The sequence below is a fragment of the Bemisia tabaci genome, chromosome 1 (genome assembly GCF_918797505.1).
Source record: "Bemisia tabaci chromosome 1, PGI_BMITA_v3".
NCBI classification, from domain to species: domain Eukaryota; kingdom Metazoa; phylum Arthropoda; class Insecta; order Hemiptera; family Aleyrodidae; genus Bemisia; species Bemisia tabaci.
In genome coordinates, this window is record NC_092793.1 from 43,641,874 (window position 1) to 43,661,732 (window position 19,859).

General features: G+C 37.4%; 1 protein-coding gene across 6 annotated transcripts in view; it reads right to left on the minus strand.

The window, feature by feature from the left end:
- Positions 1-19,859, minus strand: part of Alk (Anaplastic lymphoma kinase) — a 374,422-nt gene that overhangs the window by 22,197 nt on the left and 332,366 nt on the right. For 5 of the 6 annotated variants that reach the window (XM_072301305.1, XM_072301308.1, XM_072301306.1 and 2 more), the window contains one exon: positions 16,796-17,021. The exons of the other annotated variant lie outside the window; for it this stretch is intronic. In XM_072301305.1, coding sequence (XP_072157406.1) covers positions 16,796-17,021 — 226 coding nt within the window. The remainder of the gene's footprint in view (positions 1-16,795; positions 17,022-19,859) is intronic. 6 annotated transcript variants of the gene reach the window in all.

Genomic DNA, 19,859 nt, shown 5'->3' on the forward strand with positions numbered 1-19,859 from the left:
CCTTGTTCTCGGTTCATCAACTCCAAACAAGGAGACAAATAGCGGATATTGTTCTCCTGTACAAATTACTTAATGGTTTAATTGACAGCCCTGAACTATTTGAGAAAATTAAATTGTTGGTACCAAAATCGGGACTAAGACCTACCCAAAAGTTATTTCATGTGCCGATATCTAGGACCTCACATCGCCAGCACACTTATATAATTCGAGCATGCTCTGAGTTAAATGGAACCTTAGTCGATGGGAGCTTTCTGAACTTTTTCGACAATTCTGTGGGGATTTTTGCTCGGGACTGTCTTGAGTGCCTCACTATAGGGATGGTGACGAACCTTAGTCGCTTTAATTACCCTGCTAAAAATGAGTGTACCTAATGTTAGCATATTGATAGCAATGTGCTAGTATTAAGTTTTCAAGCATAGTACTGAGTAACGTAATGTTAGCAATATGTCGGTACTATACCAGCTATATATGAGCATTAAGTTCGTTAGTGATACACTGTATGATTATATCATAGACATATGTGTGTTATTGTATGTTAGCATTAAGTTGGTCAACATTATTCTAGTATTACACTCAGCAGTGTAATGCTAACCATATACGACTTATATGTTAGCATTAAGCTGATCAGCATTATACTGGTATTATACTCAGCAGTGTAATGCTTGCAATATACGAGTTATATGGACAGCTTTATGCAATAAGGAACTAGGGTCAAATTTTCGATTTTTTTTATGATGAATTCCGTATCAGGAGGGTATTTACTTACTTACTATTGAGAAAAAGAAAATCCTCAAAAACGATTTTTATCCCGCTTCAGCGACCCCGCAAAAATTTGCTATTGCAGGATCACACGAGGTTCATTTTGCAATTAGGACCTATACTTTGGTTCCCTATTGCGTAATGCGAAACTCGGATTTCCCATTTTGCAATTCGGAACTATAGGCAGGATGACAAAATGCTGTCGCGGCATTCTCGGCTCCTGTTCCATCCATCTTGTTGATTTTTAGAATCGGGGGGGGGGGGGGGTATTTTTGGACGGGAAACTCGAATTTCTAGTCAAAATTTGAAAATTCAAAAATCCAAGATGGCGGATGTGGCCTAAAATGCTGTCTCGGTTCCTGTTCGATCGATCTTGCTGATTTTTGGTATCAGGGGGTATTTCTGGACAGGAAACTCGAATTTCTGGTCAAATTTTAAAAATTCATAAATCCAAGATGGCGGATGTGGCCTAAAATGCTATCTTGGCTCCTGTTCGATCGATCTTGCTGATTTTCGGTAGCAGGGGGTATTTTTCGACGGGAAACTCGAATTTCTGGTCAGATTTTGAAAATTCGAAAATCCAAGATGACGGATGTGATCTAAAATGCTATCTTGGGCCGCTCGATCTATCGTGGTGAATCTTGGTTGTATATAGGGGGTATTTTTAGACGGAAAACTCGAATTTCTAGCCGAGTTTCGAAAAATTGCAATTTTTCCAAATATTGAGATTCTAATATTGTCACAGTGTTGACACAATATTGGTTATACAATGTTGATAAAATAATACTGTCATAACATTATTTTTTTAATATTGTAGTAATATTCGCATTTTAACATTGCTACAGTATTAAGAAAATAAACATTTCAGGCTTCTGTTTGTAATATTGACACAATATTGTGCGCAGCGAGCACAATTCGACCGCGTTTGCTATTTCCGCCACCAGGGCACGCTTGCCGTGGATCTGCCGTTGCGGTCCTTTTATGGGCAAATTAAAGGGCAAAAACTGCGACTTTCGTTTTTTGACGTAGTAGGCACATGATCCATACCCAAATAGCACAAAATATTTTGAAAATATTTTGAAAATATTGTCACCTTTATCAAAATATTTTCATAACAATGTTGTCATGAAAATATTTTCAAAATATTTTTAAAATGTTTTAAAACATTTTGGGGGAACATTTTGAAAATTTTTACAAAAAATATTTTTAAGATAATTAAAAAATATTGCCTGTAAACATTTTGAAAATATTTCTTTAAAAGGATTTAAAAATATTTTTAAGTTCTCAAGTTAGTATGAGGTGTAAATTACACCGGTGGTGTAAATTTAGTGTAAGTACCTATTACGTGATACCGAAAAAAAAATAACACGAAAAAAAATAAATAGCATTTAAAAAATAAATAATAGGAAAAAGAAAGAAGCCTGAGAAAACACGGCGTTAATCAAAGCTATGATGAAAGTTGAGCCGCGCACTGACGCAATGCATGCTATAACAGCCTTAACAGACGTGCTTTGACCCTGCTCTCCATCTGTTCCCTGTGGCGCAGCGGCTAAGTGCTGGGCTACGGCGCGCGCGGTCCGGGTTCAAATCCACACGAGAGCATCCGGATATTTTACGCTGCTAAACGTCGCAGGACTTCAGGTAAGTGGTTCATACTATTCAATACTTGTATACTTGAGTAATTCATGTTTCAAATGTAATAAATGTGCTGAAGTATGACAGTAAAGGTCAGTGCTTGTACTTCCGTATCTACTTGACAGAGTGCGCTGAGTATACAGACTTGTATACAGAAGCAAGTAGTACCGTCAATCGTTGATAGAGGGCGCGTGGTACTAATAGGTAAAATGGTAAAATATTTTTAAAATATTTTAAAAATATTTTCAAAATATTGTCAAAGTATTTTTGGGAAAATATTTTCAAAATATTTACATGGAAGGAACATTAAAATTTTTTTAAAATATTTTTAAAATATTTTGACAATATTTTAAAAATATTTTGACAATATTTTAAAAATATTTTGACAATATTTTAAAAATATTTTTAAAATATTATTAAAAATATTATTATATATATAAAATATTATTATAAATGGGGCTGGTTCTTGTTTCGCCTGGGTAGTGCCCGTTTCAGTAAGCATCCAATTTAAACGCTCAAGCCAATGAAAGCAGTCAAGGAAGTAGCTGATTTTACTAAGTCTCTCGGCACTCCAACGTTCCGTGCGCCCTCTTTAAGCAGTGCGACCAATACGGCGCCATGAATTTTCTTCCGCGGAGATGCCAGATATTACGGCGTCAATATTGTAGAAATGTTCATGCAATCTTCGCACAAGATTCAAAGTTCATTGAGATTCCAACCTTTAGACAAGACTGCACCTGCAACTTTGTCCCAATATTCGCCATTAAAAGGTTACATCATGGCTAGATTGGTACAGTATTGGTACAATTTCGCCACAAGCTTTTGACTTCGTTCAAAAATCAACCATCTGACAATATTAGTGCATCAAAATTGTCTCAAAATTTTCCATCGGAGGGTAAAACAGAAACGTATCATTATTACCGCAATATTACTACAATATTGATACAATTTTACTGCAAGACTTCGATGTCATCGAGAGATCAACCTTTTGGCAAGCTCCAAGCACCAACCTTTGAGAAAGCTTCTCGCGGCAATCTTATCACAATGTTCCGATCCCAACGATAAAAAATGAACATAGCAAGATTGTCACAACCTTGCGACAATCTTGTGACAACCTTCTCTCCCAATCTTGTTTCAGAGGAACCACAAGATTGACAGAGACTCTTTTTTCCGATTGGGGAAAGATCCCCCAGGGGATACTTACTCAAGTAAGGTCATTTTCGGCCACCTCCACCATCTTGGATTTTCGAATTTTTAAAATTTGACCAGAAATTCGAGTTTCCCATTGAAAAATACCCCACGGCACCAAAAATCAGCAAGATCGATCGAACAGGAGCCGAGATAGCATTTTAGGCCACATCCGCCATCTTGCATTTTTGAATTTTTAAAATTTGACCAGAAATTCGAGTTTCCCGTCCAAAAACACCTCCTAGAACCAAAAATCAGCATGATCGATCGAACAGGAGCCGAGATAGCAATTAAGGCTACATCCCTAATCTTAGATTTTCGAATTTTCACGATTCACGGGTTTGTTGACCTGTTCAAGGGTTTATCGATCAATTCACGGATTTTTCGAACGAATCACGGGGTTGTCAATCGATTCACGGATTTGTCGATCGATTCGCAGGTTTTTGATCAATTCGCGGTCGTCAATCAAATCAGTGTCGATCAAATCACGTCAATCGGTTCACGTTCCAACTTTTCGATCGATTCATGTCGGTCATATCGGATTCATGACACCGGTTTTTCAATAATTTGTCGATCGAGTCGGTGTCGATCGATTCACGCTTTCATTTTCCGATCTATTCATGTCAATAAAATCTATACAAACCCTCCCGTCCCAATTGCATGTTAATATTTGCCACCGTTCTCGAAATATTAGCATGTCTGTGGGTATCCATATTTTTGGTACACCCTGTTTTTGGTAGAATATCTTTCCGCAGGGACAATGCACCGGGGGGGGGGGGGTGCATTGGCCCTTCCTGGTATGATGGGAGGAAGGGGTGTTTTCTCTATTGGGGTTAACCCTATAGTGTGTAATAGTGACACCAGGGTCGTCTCCCCTATGCAGTCAGTGCTAAAACAATCTATAGTTCCTAATTGCAAAATGAGCTTCCCCGGATTCTTTATTTTGCAATAAGGAACTATAGCCTTTTTTTGCAATTTTTGGCAACAGTGTGAGGTTTTTGAAGAATCTGTCAACATACGGTGTTAAAGGAAGTTCATAGCTATAAAATGAACCATCAAACCGCAACATTGATCGTTTTGAGGAAAAACGCCAATGATTTTTGCAAAAGTTGCTCTCCTGAAAACCTACCGTACTGTCTATATTTCCGAATTGTAAAATGCTATCCTTTTAGCATTAGCTTAGTCAGCGATAAACGAGTATTACACTCAAAAGTGTAGGTAATATGCATATACGAGTTATTTGTCAGCATTAAGTTGATCGAGTAGGTAGGTATTACAATCCAGAGTCATACAGTAACTATTGCTGATGAAGCTAGCGAAGCTATTTATTATTCTATGCCAGAGTGTTTTACTACTTAGGGGTCATGTATGGGGTAGTGTCGTACAATGAGTTATGTATTGACATTAAATTATAAGTTCATATTAATAACTAGGGGATGACTATGTCTTATCGGTTGCCAAAAGCGATTTTCCAAACTACGACAGGAAATGAAATAGGTACAGGAAAATGGAAAATTAATAATAATTTCCCAGAATTATTGAGAAAGTCAATGCTAATGACACTGTTTAGATTTCTTGAGGAAGTCAATTATGTAGGTATTTTTCAAATCCTGTAAATTTAAGTTCATTCCGAATTTCAGGAAAAATGAGTGCTTCCACTAAAATTACTTTTTTTATTTTTCTGTTACTGCTAAGGAGAATGCTGACCCTGGTAAAAATGGCAAGTGTTAGGTCAGTGAATTTTCCACTGAGGTCAGTGCAATTTGCTCTGAGGTCAGTTCAGTTTTCTCTGACGTAAGTGTTAAAGCACTTACCCAAGAAGTCAGCACTGAGGTAAGAGGCACTGACGTCGGGAGAAAGACTTACCTAAGTGCAGAGATGTCTCTGAGGTAAGCGGGACTGAGGTCAGGACTTGGTTCAGAGGGTAAGTCTCTGACATCAATCTTAATCGAACCGCACTCACTCCCAAAAAGTAGAGATGGCTCCCCCTTCCCCCACCCTATTTCATTTTCGCGGGGGAATATTTCCTCGGGACACGGGGACCACAAACTTTATCTTTCAGAGAGGCATATTTTGTAGAAGGTGGGATTTTCTAAGAGGGAAGGAAAACTAGTTTAAGTAGCCACACTCTTGAATAATTTGTTTTACCCTCTTCGTTTAAGATGGCACTTAAATAATTAAAACACAACAAAAAATGAGATCGATAAAAATATTATCACCGCTAAAATATGTATTTAGATATATTTATTTAAGCATTATTATTTTTTTATAAAAAAAAATAGTTTTAAATTTGGTTTTAATTTTTTTCAGTTTTAACTGTTTTTAAAATGTTTCAGACTCAATTTTTTTTAAAATTTTCCTATTTTATTTTCAATTCTTTTCTAACTTTTTTACTCCTTTACTTTCAATTTTTGTATCTGCTAATTTATATTTTTTGTATAATTTCAACTTTCATTATTTTTTTTGCATCATTAGCTTTAATTTTGAATTTTAGTGCGATCCATTTTTTTTTCAAAGAAACGTAACTTACAAAACTTCATTTACATGTTGATTGATTAAAAAAGAATAATAGAAAAATTAAGTATCGGATTCACATTCAAAGACAAAATCATCATTTGCTGGCAAGATTACCCCAATGGGGGCCCTGAAATGGTAAAATTACGCCCCTAACACGTACACGCGCAGGTAGTGTAGTGGTTCAATCGCTAGGACGATCACCGAAGTTAAGTTACGTCGGGCGTAGTTAGTACTTAGATTGGAGACCGCATGGGAACGAGCGATATCCCCTGAAGATTGTGATACTTGCTTGGGATTGAAAACTCACAGCAGCCCTCCCTGATCGTCAAATAGTGACTTAACGTACCTGGCAGATCGGTAATTAACGAAATTTTTGCCTGTACAGTATTTCTGGGAGTTTCCACTCCGCTTACGTCTGAGACACTTAGGTCAGTGCCACTTACATCAGAGGCACTTGCCTTTGGAACAGACCTAACACTGAGGTAGCAGATCAGCGCCCGGCAGCACTGACATCAGTGCTTAGGTCTGTTCCAAAGGCAAGTGCTACTGATCTGAGCACTTGCCATTTTTACCAGGGGAGGCATTGAAAAATGGGCATAAAATAAAGCTAAAAAAGCAGAGGCTCATTGTACAAGGATGTTAAGAAAAATGACTTCTTCGCAAGAATGTAGGCAATCCTCAAATTTAAGAAACTGTCAGTAAGACCAACACTCTTACCATTTTCCTCTAAATATAATTGTTAGCAGAAATATGTAGTAAAGAAGTGTTTTATTGTTTTATTTTCTCATTGGAAAAAAGGCATTGTGAACAAAAAAATTTATAATTTAAAATTCCATGTATTTAGAAAACATCAGCGCGCATATACACATGGCAATAAAACACGAAATTTCTCTCAATATAGGACTAAACTTTAATCCTTATCTAAATTATAATAGCACTCTGTAATGCTCGAACGATCATTGCATTATTTCATGAGCATTCAATTGACATCAAATGACACCCAAGTAGCATGGATTGCAATTTCATTGCAATGGATTGTGAGTTGATTGCAATTTTTGCTTGTTGCCTATACGTTCATTTGAAGGCGCTTAAAAAGTTGCAATTTTATTGCAATAAGTTTGCAAGAAATGTAGATTATGCTTGTTGCCTAACCTTCTTTTTCAAGGCACTATAAAGACTGCAATTTCGGTGCAATCATGTTGTAACAAATTCACGCCATGTGCCTGGCATCCAATTCTCTAGTTGTTTTAAAGTTTTTTCGACTTAAATGTCTCACCTAACCCATATAGCCCAACATATTTTGAAAATATTGTCACCTTTATCAAAATATTTTCATGGCAATATTGTAATTAAGATATTTTCAAAATATTTTTAAAACATTTTAAAGGAATATTTTGAAAATGTTTACAAAAAATATTTTTAAAATAATTCAAAAATATTGCCTGTAAACATGCATATTAAAAATATTCCTTAAGAAAGTTTTGAAAATATTTTAAAAATATTTTTTGAAAATATTTTTAAGTTCTCAAGTTAGTATGTGGTGTAATTTACACCGGTGTAAATTTAGTGTGAGTACCTATTACGTGATATCGAAAAAAAAAATCAGACAAAAAAAATATGAAAAAAATAAATAACACGAAAAAAAATAAATAATAGGCAATGAAAGAAGCCTGAGAAAAACGGCGTTAATCAAATCTATGATGAATGTTGAGCCACGCACTGACGCAATGCATGCGATAACAGCCTTAACAGGCGTGATTTCAACCCTGCTCATCATCAGCTCCCTGTAGCTCAGTGGAAGAGTGCTCCGCTATGGCATTCGCGGGTCGGGTTCAAGCCCACTCAAGGGCGTCCGGTATTTTATGCTGCTAAACGTCGTAGGACATTAGGTAAGCATGGGTTCGAATTATTATAATTTCCCCGGAAAATTTAGGGGTTGAAATTTAAAGGTCGTCAATATTGAAATTTCTTTGCAAAAAAAAAATTGCAACTTTTTTACAATGAGGGGGTCAGATGTTGTAAAATAATTGCAATTTTCTTGCAAGAAAGTTGAAATCATCTGGAAATTTTATTTCATTTAAATTGCAATTTTTTCGTTGCAAAATGCTACTTGGGCATCGATACGGAAACAAGAATTTTTTCAGCTTTATACTGCTGAGTGTATTACTGGTTCAGTGCCAGTGTAATGCTAGCATTACACTAATGAGTGTATAACTGTGTGATGAGTGTTTACCAGTCACGGCCACCAGATGGCGCCGTACTCTTCAATGTGTGATTACCGTTTTCTCTGGGCCCAAGCCTGCCTCGGATGAATGGTTTTTGTCTCGTTATTTTTCTTACTTGTTAAGGTGTTAATGATTTACTTCTAGAGATTTCACTTTTCTTTTAATATTTATATTTGATAAGTTATAGAACCGGTTAAAAGTTGCGCTCTCTTTTTCACAGCCTCATATCATTATACTTGGGCATACCCGGGAAATGTGATTCCCCGATGGTTGCAATGGTACCGTTAACAAGGACAAACACCGCGAAAGCCTCACCGTGGAATTAGGGCGCAAGGCGTCCCCGCCCTCTCGCCCCGGCCTAGCGCCACCCCCTCGGGTAATGAAGTGTCAAGATAATACTCCTGAGTGTATAACCAGTATAATGCCAGTGTAATGTTAGCATTACACTCGTGAGTGTATAGCTAGTATAATGCCAACTATATACTCGTGAGTGTATAGCTAGTTTAATGCTAGCTATATCCTCGAGAGTGTATAACTAGTGTAATGCTAGCATAAAGCAATTCTGTGTGCAAATCACATTATGCTAGCTATACACTCACGAGTGTAATGCTAGCATTACACTAATTTTTAGCAGGGTAATAAGTAAGTTGTTTGAGCAATGTGTTGTATGTGAGAGAATTTGGGCGGCTAGGGCTCGGCCCAGACGTGGTTGAGTTGCCTGGGGCGGTCTCGAGTGGGGGCTCTCATCCTCAATATTTTTCTATATTTTTCTGTTTTTCTAGGTACTCTGTTTTCTTTAATCTCGGGGTTTTTTTTACAGCACTTTCTGCTAAATAGTTTTAATTCTATTCCATTCTATTCAACTTATTGTTTTTGTTTTTGTTCTTTTTAAATTGTAATAAGATCTAGACCCAAATTTTAGTTAAGTAGTATTGGTGTCATTAAGGTATGTTTTGGGGCCCTTATTGTGGCCCCGTTTATCTTTGTATAAGAATTAAACTAATAAATAAATAAATTCATAAATGAATAAAAATAAATATATTTCCATGCGAATTCTCAGAGTCACATTCCTTCAGTGAAACTGCTATGTTTATGAACTCAGCAATGTTCTGCCCTAGCTGCAGTCTACGTAGGTCTCTTATTTCACGCACCAGAAGTTGTATAAACTTGTGAAACCTTAGACGCGGTGGTGGGCTGAGTTATACAATCAAGCTCAAAAATATTAATTAAACTGGGTAGAGGGGTGGGTACTGTTGAGAAATCTTAAAATAGGATAGGGAAAACTTTTAGACCGATTCTTTTGGTTATAATACAAAATTTGAATACAAAATCAACAGAAGCTACCTTATCTTCGCGGTAAATTTATCCTAGGTAAATTTGTGTTAAAACCTAGCTGCTACCTATTCATTTATGCTATACATTACACTTTCTCCCTGAAAAAATTATTTTCAGCGTTGTATCATGAGTTCTATTTCTTTTAAGTACTAGGGCTATTTCAGGGTGTCTGGCAATATACAAAATTAAAATTTCCTGACGTTTCCCCGACAAAAACGGCCAATAAACTGGGAAAGAGTTTAGAATTCCCTAACGGACAGCAAATATAATTCCGTGACATTTTCCCTGCAAAAAAGGAAAATATTCATAATTTTTGAACATGGCTGAACTGATTAGATATAAGAAAGAATTTTTTCATGTTTCAGGAATAATGTAATAAACAGAGCAAAATATTTAGTGCCTAAACTTATGCGGGATATGCTTGTCTCATTTTTAAACTTTTAAAGACATCAGCAGAATTTCTGGTGGAAAGGAGGACTTTTTATAGGTAGATTAGATTTTGTAGCATTATTCGTTTTTGCAGTGCATTAAAAATAATGGGTAAGCTTCTTCGTCACGTCAGTTCTAATCTTTAAGGAATTTCCTGTTCATTTTACCTTATTTTTATTATTTATTTTTTATCTTTTATCTTCTGTTTTTTATTTTTCCATTTTTTTTACAAGAAAATTTTGTTTTCTGTTTTTCAATTTTTTTTGTTTTCTGTTTTTGGCGCGTATACATAGTAGACTGGTGGGCTCGTCGTGAATCTTTGAAAGCTTGTAAAAAAGTTACAAATACTTCAATCTTTTAGGTTAATGGATTTTCTGTTTTCTGGGGTTTTTTTTTACTGTAAATTTTAAAGATATACGGGCTTCGTTATTTAGTTTCTTTTTAATACTTATAAATCTGCACCGCGCTGATTTAAAATATGCATATCGATGGTGTAAGTCGGCAATCACATAACTCGCTTTGCCATGTCGCAGACTTCCTGTCATATTTTATTTTTTAAACGGAAAACTACTCAACGGCAATTCTTCAAAAGTACCGTGATTTTTCTTCCCTGTGCAAAAAAAATTCTGCAAATCTTCAAGGAATCATGTCAATTTGTTCTGCTTTAAAAAAAAAAAAAAAAACATAGCGGCGGAGATTTTCAGACACCGCAAACGAGTTATGTGATTGCTGACTTGCACTGACGATATATGAGCAAAATCATACGAACTGATTCGAGGATGGCTGAGCAGTTCAGCAATCTTCGAATAAGAATTTCACTTCTCCGTTTTGTTTAAAACGTTGCTTTGACAGATCTCTACACCCCTGTTATGCTTTTCAAAAATTGGTAACACTGCTCTGATACCCAGGGCCAGCCAGGGCAGCCGTAAGTGCAATCTGTGATGAGCCTCGAGACTCATTAGACCATTTGCTAAACAGCGCTCATGTAGGAAGCTACTTGCACACGTAGAAATCCACTTACCCCTCTCTTCCCCACGCGCCTGACAACTGCGTCGGCGACTCAAGAGGAACAATGGCCTAGGTCCCGGCGGCCGCCGGGACCCTCACCCTATTACTTGTGCTTGATTAATCATTTCACCGTCACGCTAGGATTCATCCAATTTTCCAAAAACAATTGTTTCAAGTGTATTTAGCAATTTTTTCCTTACTCTTCGTTAAAACACGAATAAAAAAAGGCCTCATTCATAAAAATCGGCCGAATAGATGAGAAGTTACAGTTACAGTTCGAAATCCTAAGAAATCAACAAAACCTCGACTTCTCCATACAAAAAATAAAATGAAGGGAAATAAATAGAAAGGTACAAATTACAATTAAATATAATTGACCTCAGAATTTGACAATCGATTCGATTATATAACGGAGAAAAAATTGGGAGAAATTACAAAAAATTCGCCTCTTCCATAGGGGCTCCCTTGTAAGAATTTGGACCTGGAGACAAGGGTCGAATAGCAGCAGTACTCCATACAATACACGGTGTGCCCGAACGAGTTAAACATTTTTACATGTACAAATCGAAAATTCTTTATATTTATCAACTATAGTGTCTCTTGAATCGGTTAAGCCACAAAAAAAAAAAAAAAATAAAAAAAAATAAAATAAAATAAAATAAAATTAAAAAAACCGTCAAGATTCTGGAAAATAAAGGCGATTTAAATGTATTATGTGGCTTTAATGATTAAATCACCGGTAGGAAATCCCGTTATATTTTTAAAAAAGAATTGATTCCGTAGTCTAATGCCTAAGTTTCGTAAATACGATTATTTTAAGCACTCAAACATTTTACCATCAATTTTAGCCATGGGTGATTTCCTGAGAACCGATAATATCACGAATTTCTCATCCTTAAAAATGGCTTGCTTTTAGGGCAGCCGATTCGACCATCGAACCGCGGTTTAAATGGAAGCTTATAATAACACAAAACTCTGAGAAAAAATTTGAGATGAGTTTAGGAACGGTTTCTAAGTAACGAGGAGAGGCGGGCAAAGTGGCTAAAATCCGATCTAATTTTTGCCGTTTTTCTGTTGAATTGATTTGCCGCGGACTTCTGACTGTGTCCAAACATGGTTTCTGTTCAGCATTTCGATACATCAGTATTTTTACACGTAGAATCTAATGAGTCTTTTGAAAAATCTAAAAACTGTAAGACATTTCAAACGCACCCGAATGGCGGGAAACTGACGTGGTTAATGTACTGCGGTAGTCATAACGCAATCTTCTCTCATTTTCCTCTGATGTTTGTTAAAATAAAACGTATTTCGATGTGGAGTGGTTGCTTGTTTATTACAGGTAACATATGAATGTGATTCTAGTCTTGAATTCAAAAGATATAATTTCGACTTTAGTATTGTTCTCATATACGAAGAGAAGATAGACATTTGACGGACGTCGTGGAAACCCTTGCCCGCCTCTGATTGGTGCCGGATGACATCAATCGGTGCGGCGCGAAACCGGGGCGTTTTAAATTTGCGTATAGGTTGAGCGATTTGAACTGCGCATTTCTCGGTAATTGAGTTACTTGTTCGCGTTTTTAATGTTCGCATCGTGTTATACGCGTCATTTTCCTTCAGAAAACTGTATTCGCAAGTCAAAATTCGCTTATGGTTTAGTTACCCATTTTCAAGTCAGGGAGTCGACATACAGGGTTATCCAGAAGTCCGGGACCCCCCTTATAACTTGTGAACAAAAAATGCTAGAGATTTGAAATTTGGGGAATGTTCCTAGGTCAAAGGGAACTACTTTTTGGCGTACCCAAAATTTTGGGGGGCGCCCCCCCTGAGGGGGGGGGCGGACCCTAACATTTTTTTTTTCAAATGGGAACCCCTATCTTGTGATACATCATTCGAAAGGGCTTAAAAAAAGAAAACTTTCGGCGCAAACCGATTGTCGATACCTCAATTTTTAACAAAATGGCGGCCAAAAAATGGCGGCTCATTCAAAAGTATGGGCCTCCGCTCATAACTCATGAACAAAAAATGCTAGGGACTCGAAATTTGGGGAATATTCCTAGGTGAAAGGGAACTACTTTTTGGCGTACTCAAAATTTCGTGGGGCGGCCCTCCTGAGGGGGGGCGGACCCTAACCCTTTTTTTTCAAATAGGAAACCCTATCTTGTGATACATCATTCGAAAGGGCTTGAAAAAAGAAAACTTTTGGCGCAAACCGATTGTCGATACCTCAATTTTTAACAAAATGGCGGCCAAAAAATAGCGGAAATGCGTTTTTTGGTTATTTGCCATCGGATTCGCTTGAAACTTGGTTTCCACAGGTTTTCGAGCACGAAAAAAACAAATACGATATTAGATTTGCAAAATACCCGAGCTTTTCCAAGATGGCGGCCGAAAAATGGCGGGAAAATAAGTTTACATCGGAATGTGTCAGATTTCCTGTGCGTTGCTCTCAGCCAGTTGAAAATCGTGTTTCCTGATTTGTCATTTCAACTACCCAGGACTCACCACGGGGAGGTGGCTACGCGTCGAGTCCCACCCGTGCCTCCCCTTCCGCCCGACCACTGAGGCACATTTTAATAGCGTTCGCTAAAACGCGTTAACGCGTTGCGTTAATTGAAATTACTCACCACCTTGGCCGCCATCTTGGAAAAACTCGGGTATTTTGCAGATCCAATATCGTATTTGTTTTTTTCGTGCTCGAAAACCTGTGGAAACCAAGTTTCAAGCGATTCCGACGGCAAATAACCAAAAAACGCATTTCTGCCATTTTTTGGCCGCCATTTTGTTAAAAATTGAGGTATCGACAATCGGTTTGCGCCAAAAGTTTTCTTTTTCCAAGCCCTTTCAAATGATGTATCACAAGATAGGGGTTCCTATTTGAAAAAAAAGGGTTAGGGTCCGCCCCCCTCAGGGGGGCCGCCCCACGAAATTTTGAGTACGCCAAAAAGTAGTTCCCTTTCACCTAGGGATATTCCCCAAATTTCGAATCCCTAACATTTTTTGTTCATGAGTTATGAGCGGAGGCCCAGACTTTTGAATGAGCCGCCATTTAGTTAAAAATTGAGGTATCGACAATCGATTTGCGCCGAAAGTTTTCTTTTTTTAAGCCCTTTCGAATGATGTATCACAAGATAGGGGTTCCCATTTGAAAAAAAAGAGTTAGGGTCCGCCCCCCCCTCAGGGGGGGCGCCCCCCAAAATTTTGGGTACGCCAAAAAGTAGTTCCCTTTGACCTAGGAACATTCCCCAAATTCCAAATCTCTAGCATTTTTTGTTCACAAGTTATAAGGGGGGTCCCGGACCTCTGGATAACCCTGTATTAATTCAACGAGTGGGTACATCGACCTGGTAAGGTTTCTGCGATTTTTTACGGCAAATCGGTAGATTTTCGGGATGAAGATTGCTTACTTTCAATTATTCATGAATGAATAAAGCATGGACATGGTTGACCTTCTTTGCATGGAAAGACGTTTAAAATTGCAAAATCAAGACATATTTAATGCAATTGCATTTATGTCGAGTCAATTTCTTTTCAATAATATAACGGGATTTATACTACCGGTGATTTGGGTATTTTAGCCCCAAAATACATTTCAATCGACTTCATCTTTCAGGACTTCGACAGAATTTTTCCTTTCTTCGTTTAAATTATTCCGTAGCACTTTTTTCAAGAATCTGATAAGATTTTCCTTGAGGCAGATCAAAAAAGTTAAACTCGTCCGAATGGCTTTCTGCATTCACAATACACGGTCTCGTCAAGGTGCGTCGCGTCGTTGACCTCGCAGTGTTGGATCGTGAATTTTCCTATTGTGCTGCTTGCCTATTTTGAAATCTCTGTAAATGAAAACTAAAGGGGTTGATATGTGCGAGTTAATGACGCGCCTTATCAACACATTGTGTTGGAGTTCACTGCTTGTTTAAATTTGTTTTTGTTTTCTGTTTTTTTAATTTTTTTGTTGTTTGCTGTTTTTATTTTTTTATTTTTTTTGTATTCTGTTTTTTAAAGTTTTTTTTTTTTTTTTGTTCTTCATCATTTTTGTTAGCTTTTTTTAAAATTTTTCTTAAGTTCAATTAATTTCAATTTTTCTGAATTACAATTATTTTCTGACAACTAACTACAGCAAAAACCACCCGTTTAGCCGCATTTTAAGGATCTAATAGGTAAGGTCTATCTGAATTACCGTTTCCAGACTTCATTCGATCAGTTCAAAGCAATGAATATGGATCGCTTTTGTTGGTTACTAACCTATTTTGACTTTATATCTTTCAATTAAAAATTGAATTAAAAAAATTCTATGCAACTACCTGATTCCCCCATTTTGGACCACTGCGACAATAGCGACAGACAACAATAATGAAAAAAAATTAAATACATGAATTTATCCAGGATCTGAACTCTTCAGGGGACCTACAATTTCACCTCATTTTTAAACGGTTTGTCGGAGGATCTTAATTTATTGACTAATTCTCCCATTTTGGACCTCTATGCGATGGAAATTTGTGAAGCTGAACCCTATTTTAAAAATTTAAAGAATTTTTCCGGGATCTAAAGTCTACTGGGGACCAACAGTTTCACTTCATTGTTAAAAAGTTTGACAGAGAATCTTAAGTTGTCCACTAATTCCCCCATTTTTGACCACTGTGCGATGTACATTTGTGAAACTGAACACAATTTAATGCATTGAGGACCGATAAGAACATTGTTAGCCATGAACTCTGCAGGAGATCAACAATTTCACTTCCATTTTTAAAAAATTGACAAAAAACCCTGATTCGTCCACGATTTCTTCCCATTTGGGACCACTGTGCGACCGAAATTTTTAAAACTGAACACTATTATATGCACGGGGGTCCAATTGTAACATTCACAGTCCAAAGCCATCAAAAATAAAACTTTTTTGTCCAGTTTTCCCGTCTTTTTGCTGTAAAAATGCTGTAAAGAATGATGATGTCAAGGGCGATCAAGCAACTTTGCCCCCCATTTCTCAAAAACCGTGCGCATACTCAAGGTAAAATTTTTACCAGAGTTTTAGGGTATCATAAGGTATCGTTTGGGCCCAGTTTTAAAAAAATCCCCACGGTCCCAAATCGTGCCATTCTTAGGGTCGTTCTTCGACTAACTGCCTGAGACATATATCGCATTCGACAGGGAACTTAAAAAAGGAGTCAAATTTGAAAAGCAAAGGTGGTGGATAAGGTCTAAAGTGCTGTCTTGGCTCCTACGACACCGATTGCAATAAATTTTCACGGCCAAAGTAACTTATGTATTCCAAATTTGAAAACATAAGATCGCGGATATGGCCTTCGATGCTACTTCGACGCCTCCTGTTCAATCCATTTCAACGAAAAGCCTAATACCAAGGCATCCGAAGATTCAGATAATAATCCAGTTCTCCTGGTTCAGAAAGTATCATTCAATATACCTAGGTACGTTCTGCTGTTGAACTGAGCTTAGCCTACTTGTTCTAGTCATCCTCTGAAAGGGCCCAAAGTTTACATTAATCAATAGATTATTTTCTGTGAATTGTTATTGTTGCTGTAACGTCAATCTAATTCAGCCATTCATGGTCAACTTCCTTATGTAATGCACCTCTTATGCCTTTAGGAGGTTTTAAAGTCAATGAAAGGGCGAATGAAAAACTCAGGGTCAATCACTTTCATCTAACTTAGGCAGGGTAGAAATAAACGGATGAAGCTAACCTGGATGCAGTATCCTAATCTTTCTAAAATAGTACCAAAATTAGGCCTTTCTTCCGGGTTCGGATGCCAACATGTGGTCATAATAGCATACAGTGGAGCTGGACAGTTGCTGGGGGGCTCTAAACGTCCTCCAGACGAGATTAGTGTCATGACATCTCGATTTGTGCATCCTGTGTAAGGCATATACCCTAACGACATCACTTCCCAAAGTAATACTCCAAATGACCTGTCAGAAAGAAGAAATTAAAGTTTAAATTGAATGTTCATAGTTTGGTTTAAAAAGGGTTCATTGAAACGGCCTCTTACTGTGCCCAGTGGGGTTTGTACCAAACTTTGTGACCTGATTGTATGGGTCATCTTGGGTCTAATGCTGACTGAGTTGAGGCAAAAACCTACGCTTGGGCACGAGTTAGGACGTTTTGGCCATGCTTACCCACGCATCAGAAGGGAACTCACGATACCAATTTTTAAAGTTAAAGCCTTTTGTAATCTGTAATGCTTCAAAACAGCAGTAGAAAATCTTACTTTTGTACCATATAATGCAGAAAATTGCCATACTTCGATTTTTATAATACACTTTTTAATATGAGTCCAGATAACAATTTCAACGTTGACAACAACGTGGAATTCCACGTTTCTCGTGAAACCTTCCACATCCCGAGAAAAAATGGATCATTCAAGCTCATTGAAAAATGAACGATCCGGATCATTCAATTTGAATGAGTTTTTCGTCAGCTCATTCAAATTTGAATGATCCAGATCGTTCACTTGATCATTGAATTTTAATGCGCCCGAATGAGCTTGAATGATCCTGATCATTGAATTTCAATGAGCTTGAATGATCCTGATCATTGGATCTCAACGAGCTAGAATGATCCGGATCATTGGATTTGAACGAGCTTGAATGATCCGGATCATTGGATTTCAACGAGCTTGAATGATCCGGATCATTGGATTTCAACGAGCTTGAATGATCCGGATCATTGGATTTCAACGAGCTTGAATGATCCGGATCATTGGATTTCAACGAGCTTGAATGATCCGGATCATTGGATTCCAATGAGCTTGAATGATCCTGATCATTGAATTCCAACGAGTTTGAATGATCCTGATCGTTGAATTTCAACGAGCTTGAATGATCCTGATCGTTGAATTTCAACGAGCTTGAATGATCCTGATCGTTGAATCCTAACTAGCTTGAATGATCCTGATCGTTGAATCCCAGCCAGCTTGAATTCTCCTGATCGTTGATTTCCAGTGAGTCAAGGTCTCGGTCTGATGAGAATCTATTATAAAAAGATTGTAAATAGTATAGAAGCAAAAGTACATGGATATCCATTCTCACTTTGCAGTTTTTTTTCAACAGAAAAATGAAGGGGAAAAAACCAAAAAAACATATGATGATAGGAAAAGTTAAAAAAACACAGACTCACCAGAAGTTTATCCAATTCCTCCTGAAGTAAGCTCATCCTCCGCCCTATTACAGCAACAGTGTGAATGTAGGTACTATAATAAAAGTAGTTTGAAGGTGAAAATTTTTGCTACAAACCATCTCCCACACGCTGTCAAGAATTCAAACCACACAACAGTCATTGTGGGAGAGGCTCGTAGCTTTGCCGCCGAGTTGCAGAGCTGCTGCGGGGATTCTTTCCATCGACAACTGAAAAATTTAACTAAAATGGAACATATTAAATTAAAGGCATAACCAGAAAAATGTTGAATTGAAGAATTAACCGCGCGTTTAGAATTGCATAAGCGATGTCGCTGTTTTACTCTGATTTAAAAGAAAGAAACAAGCAAAAATTACATTGGGATACAGGGGTATAAAATTGGCTTTGTCTCTGAAATAATTAATTTATCTTAGATTGTGCTTTGAAGTGAAATAAGGCAATAGTACTTACAATTTTGTGCTTGCGTGTTTGTTCAAATGAAGCGTTATCGATGGAGAAAATATGGCAGTAAAATTGTGTCCTCGGAACACAAAGCAGTGCATTTGATGGCTGGAGCACAACTCACAGGTATAAGGTAAGTTTATACTGATAACTTGTTAAACAGTCCAGCGAAAAAACAATAAATACATAGAATTTAAAGCAACACAGACGAAAAATGTGAGCGGCGACACGCTAATGATACGCAGGCAGCAAGACTCGGCAAGACTGATCAGACCAAGTGGCGAATACCGCGACCCCTCGGCCGTTACAGGTTCGGGGGTGGAATTTCCATCTTCCTTGGCTCAACGGTCATCTTCTTTTGTTTTCTTCACGCAGCAAACGAGTGGTGGGAGGCGGGGAAGTAACGGCGTTGCCACATTGCTGAAATATTTTCCCATCCTCCTGTCTTAAGGATTGCTATGATTATGTCAATTTCTCGTCTCTTTTTTTTATATTATCATGTAAGGCTCAGTTTTTTTTACTGTCATAAGGCTAATCTTAAGAATTTTCAGAAAAGCTAGTGAGAGAGAGGCCCTACTTTCCTCGAAAATTGAAATCCTCTGTTCTGTAATTTCTCTTCTATGTCGCTTTAAATTCTATTTATTGTTTTTTCCCTTGACCGTTTAACAAGTTATCAGTATGATGTTACCTTATACCTGTGAGTTGTGCTCCAGTCATCAAATGCACTGCTTTATGGTCCGAGGACACAATTTTACTTCAATAAAATTTTCTCCATCGATGACACTTCATTTGAACAAACACTCAAGCACAAATTTGTAATTACCTACTGCCTTGTATCACTTCAAAGCACAATCTAAGGTAAATTAATTATTTCAGAGACAAAGCCAATTTTATACCCCTGTATCCCAATGTAATTTTTGCTGGTATCTTTCTTGTAAATCAGAGTAACAGCGACATCGCTCATGCAATTCTAAACGCGCGGTTTATTCTTCAATTCAACATTTTTTTTGGTTATGCTGTTATTTTTATATGTTTCTTTCTAGTTAAATTCTTCAGTTGTCGATGGAAAGTATCCCTGCAGCACTGCCGTGCTAAGGAAGAACGCCGGATGAACATCCGAGAGTTGCCAAATTTCCCTTGATAAAACATGTATTTTTGAAAATATTCATGTA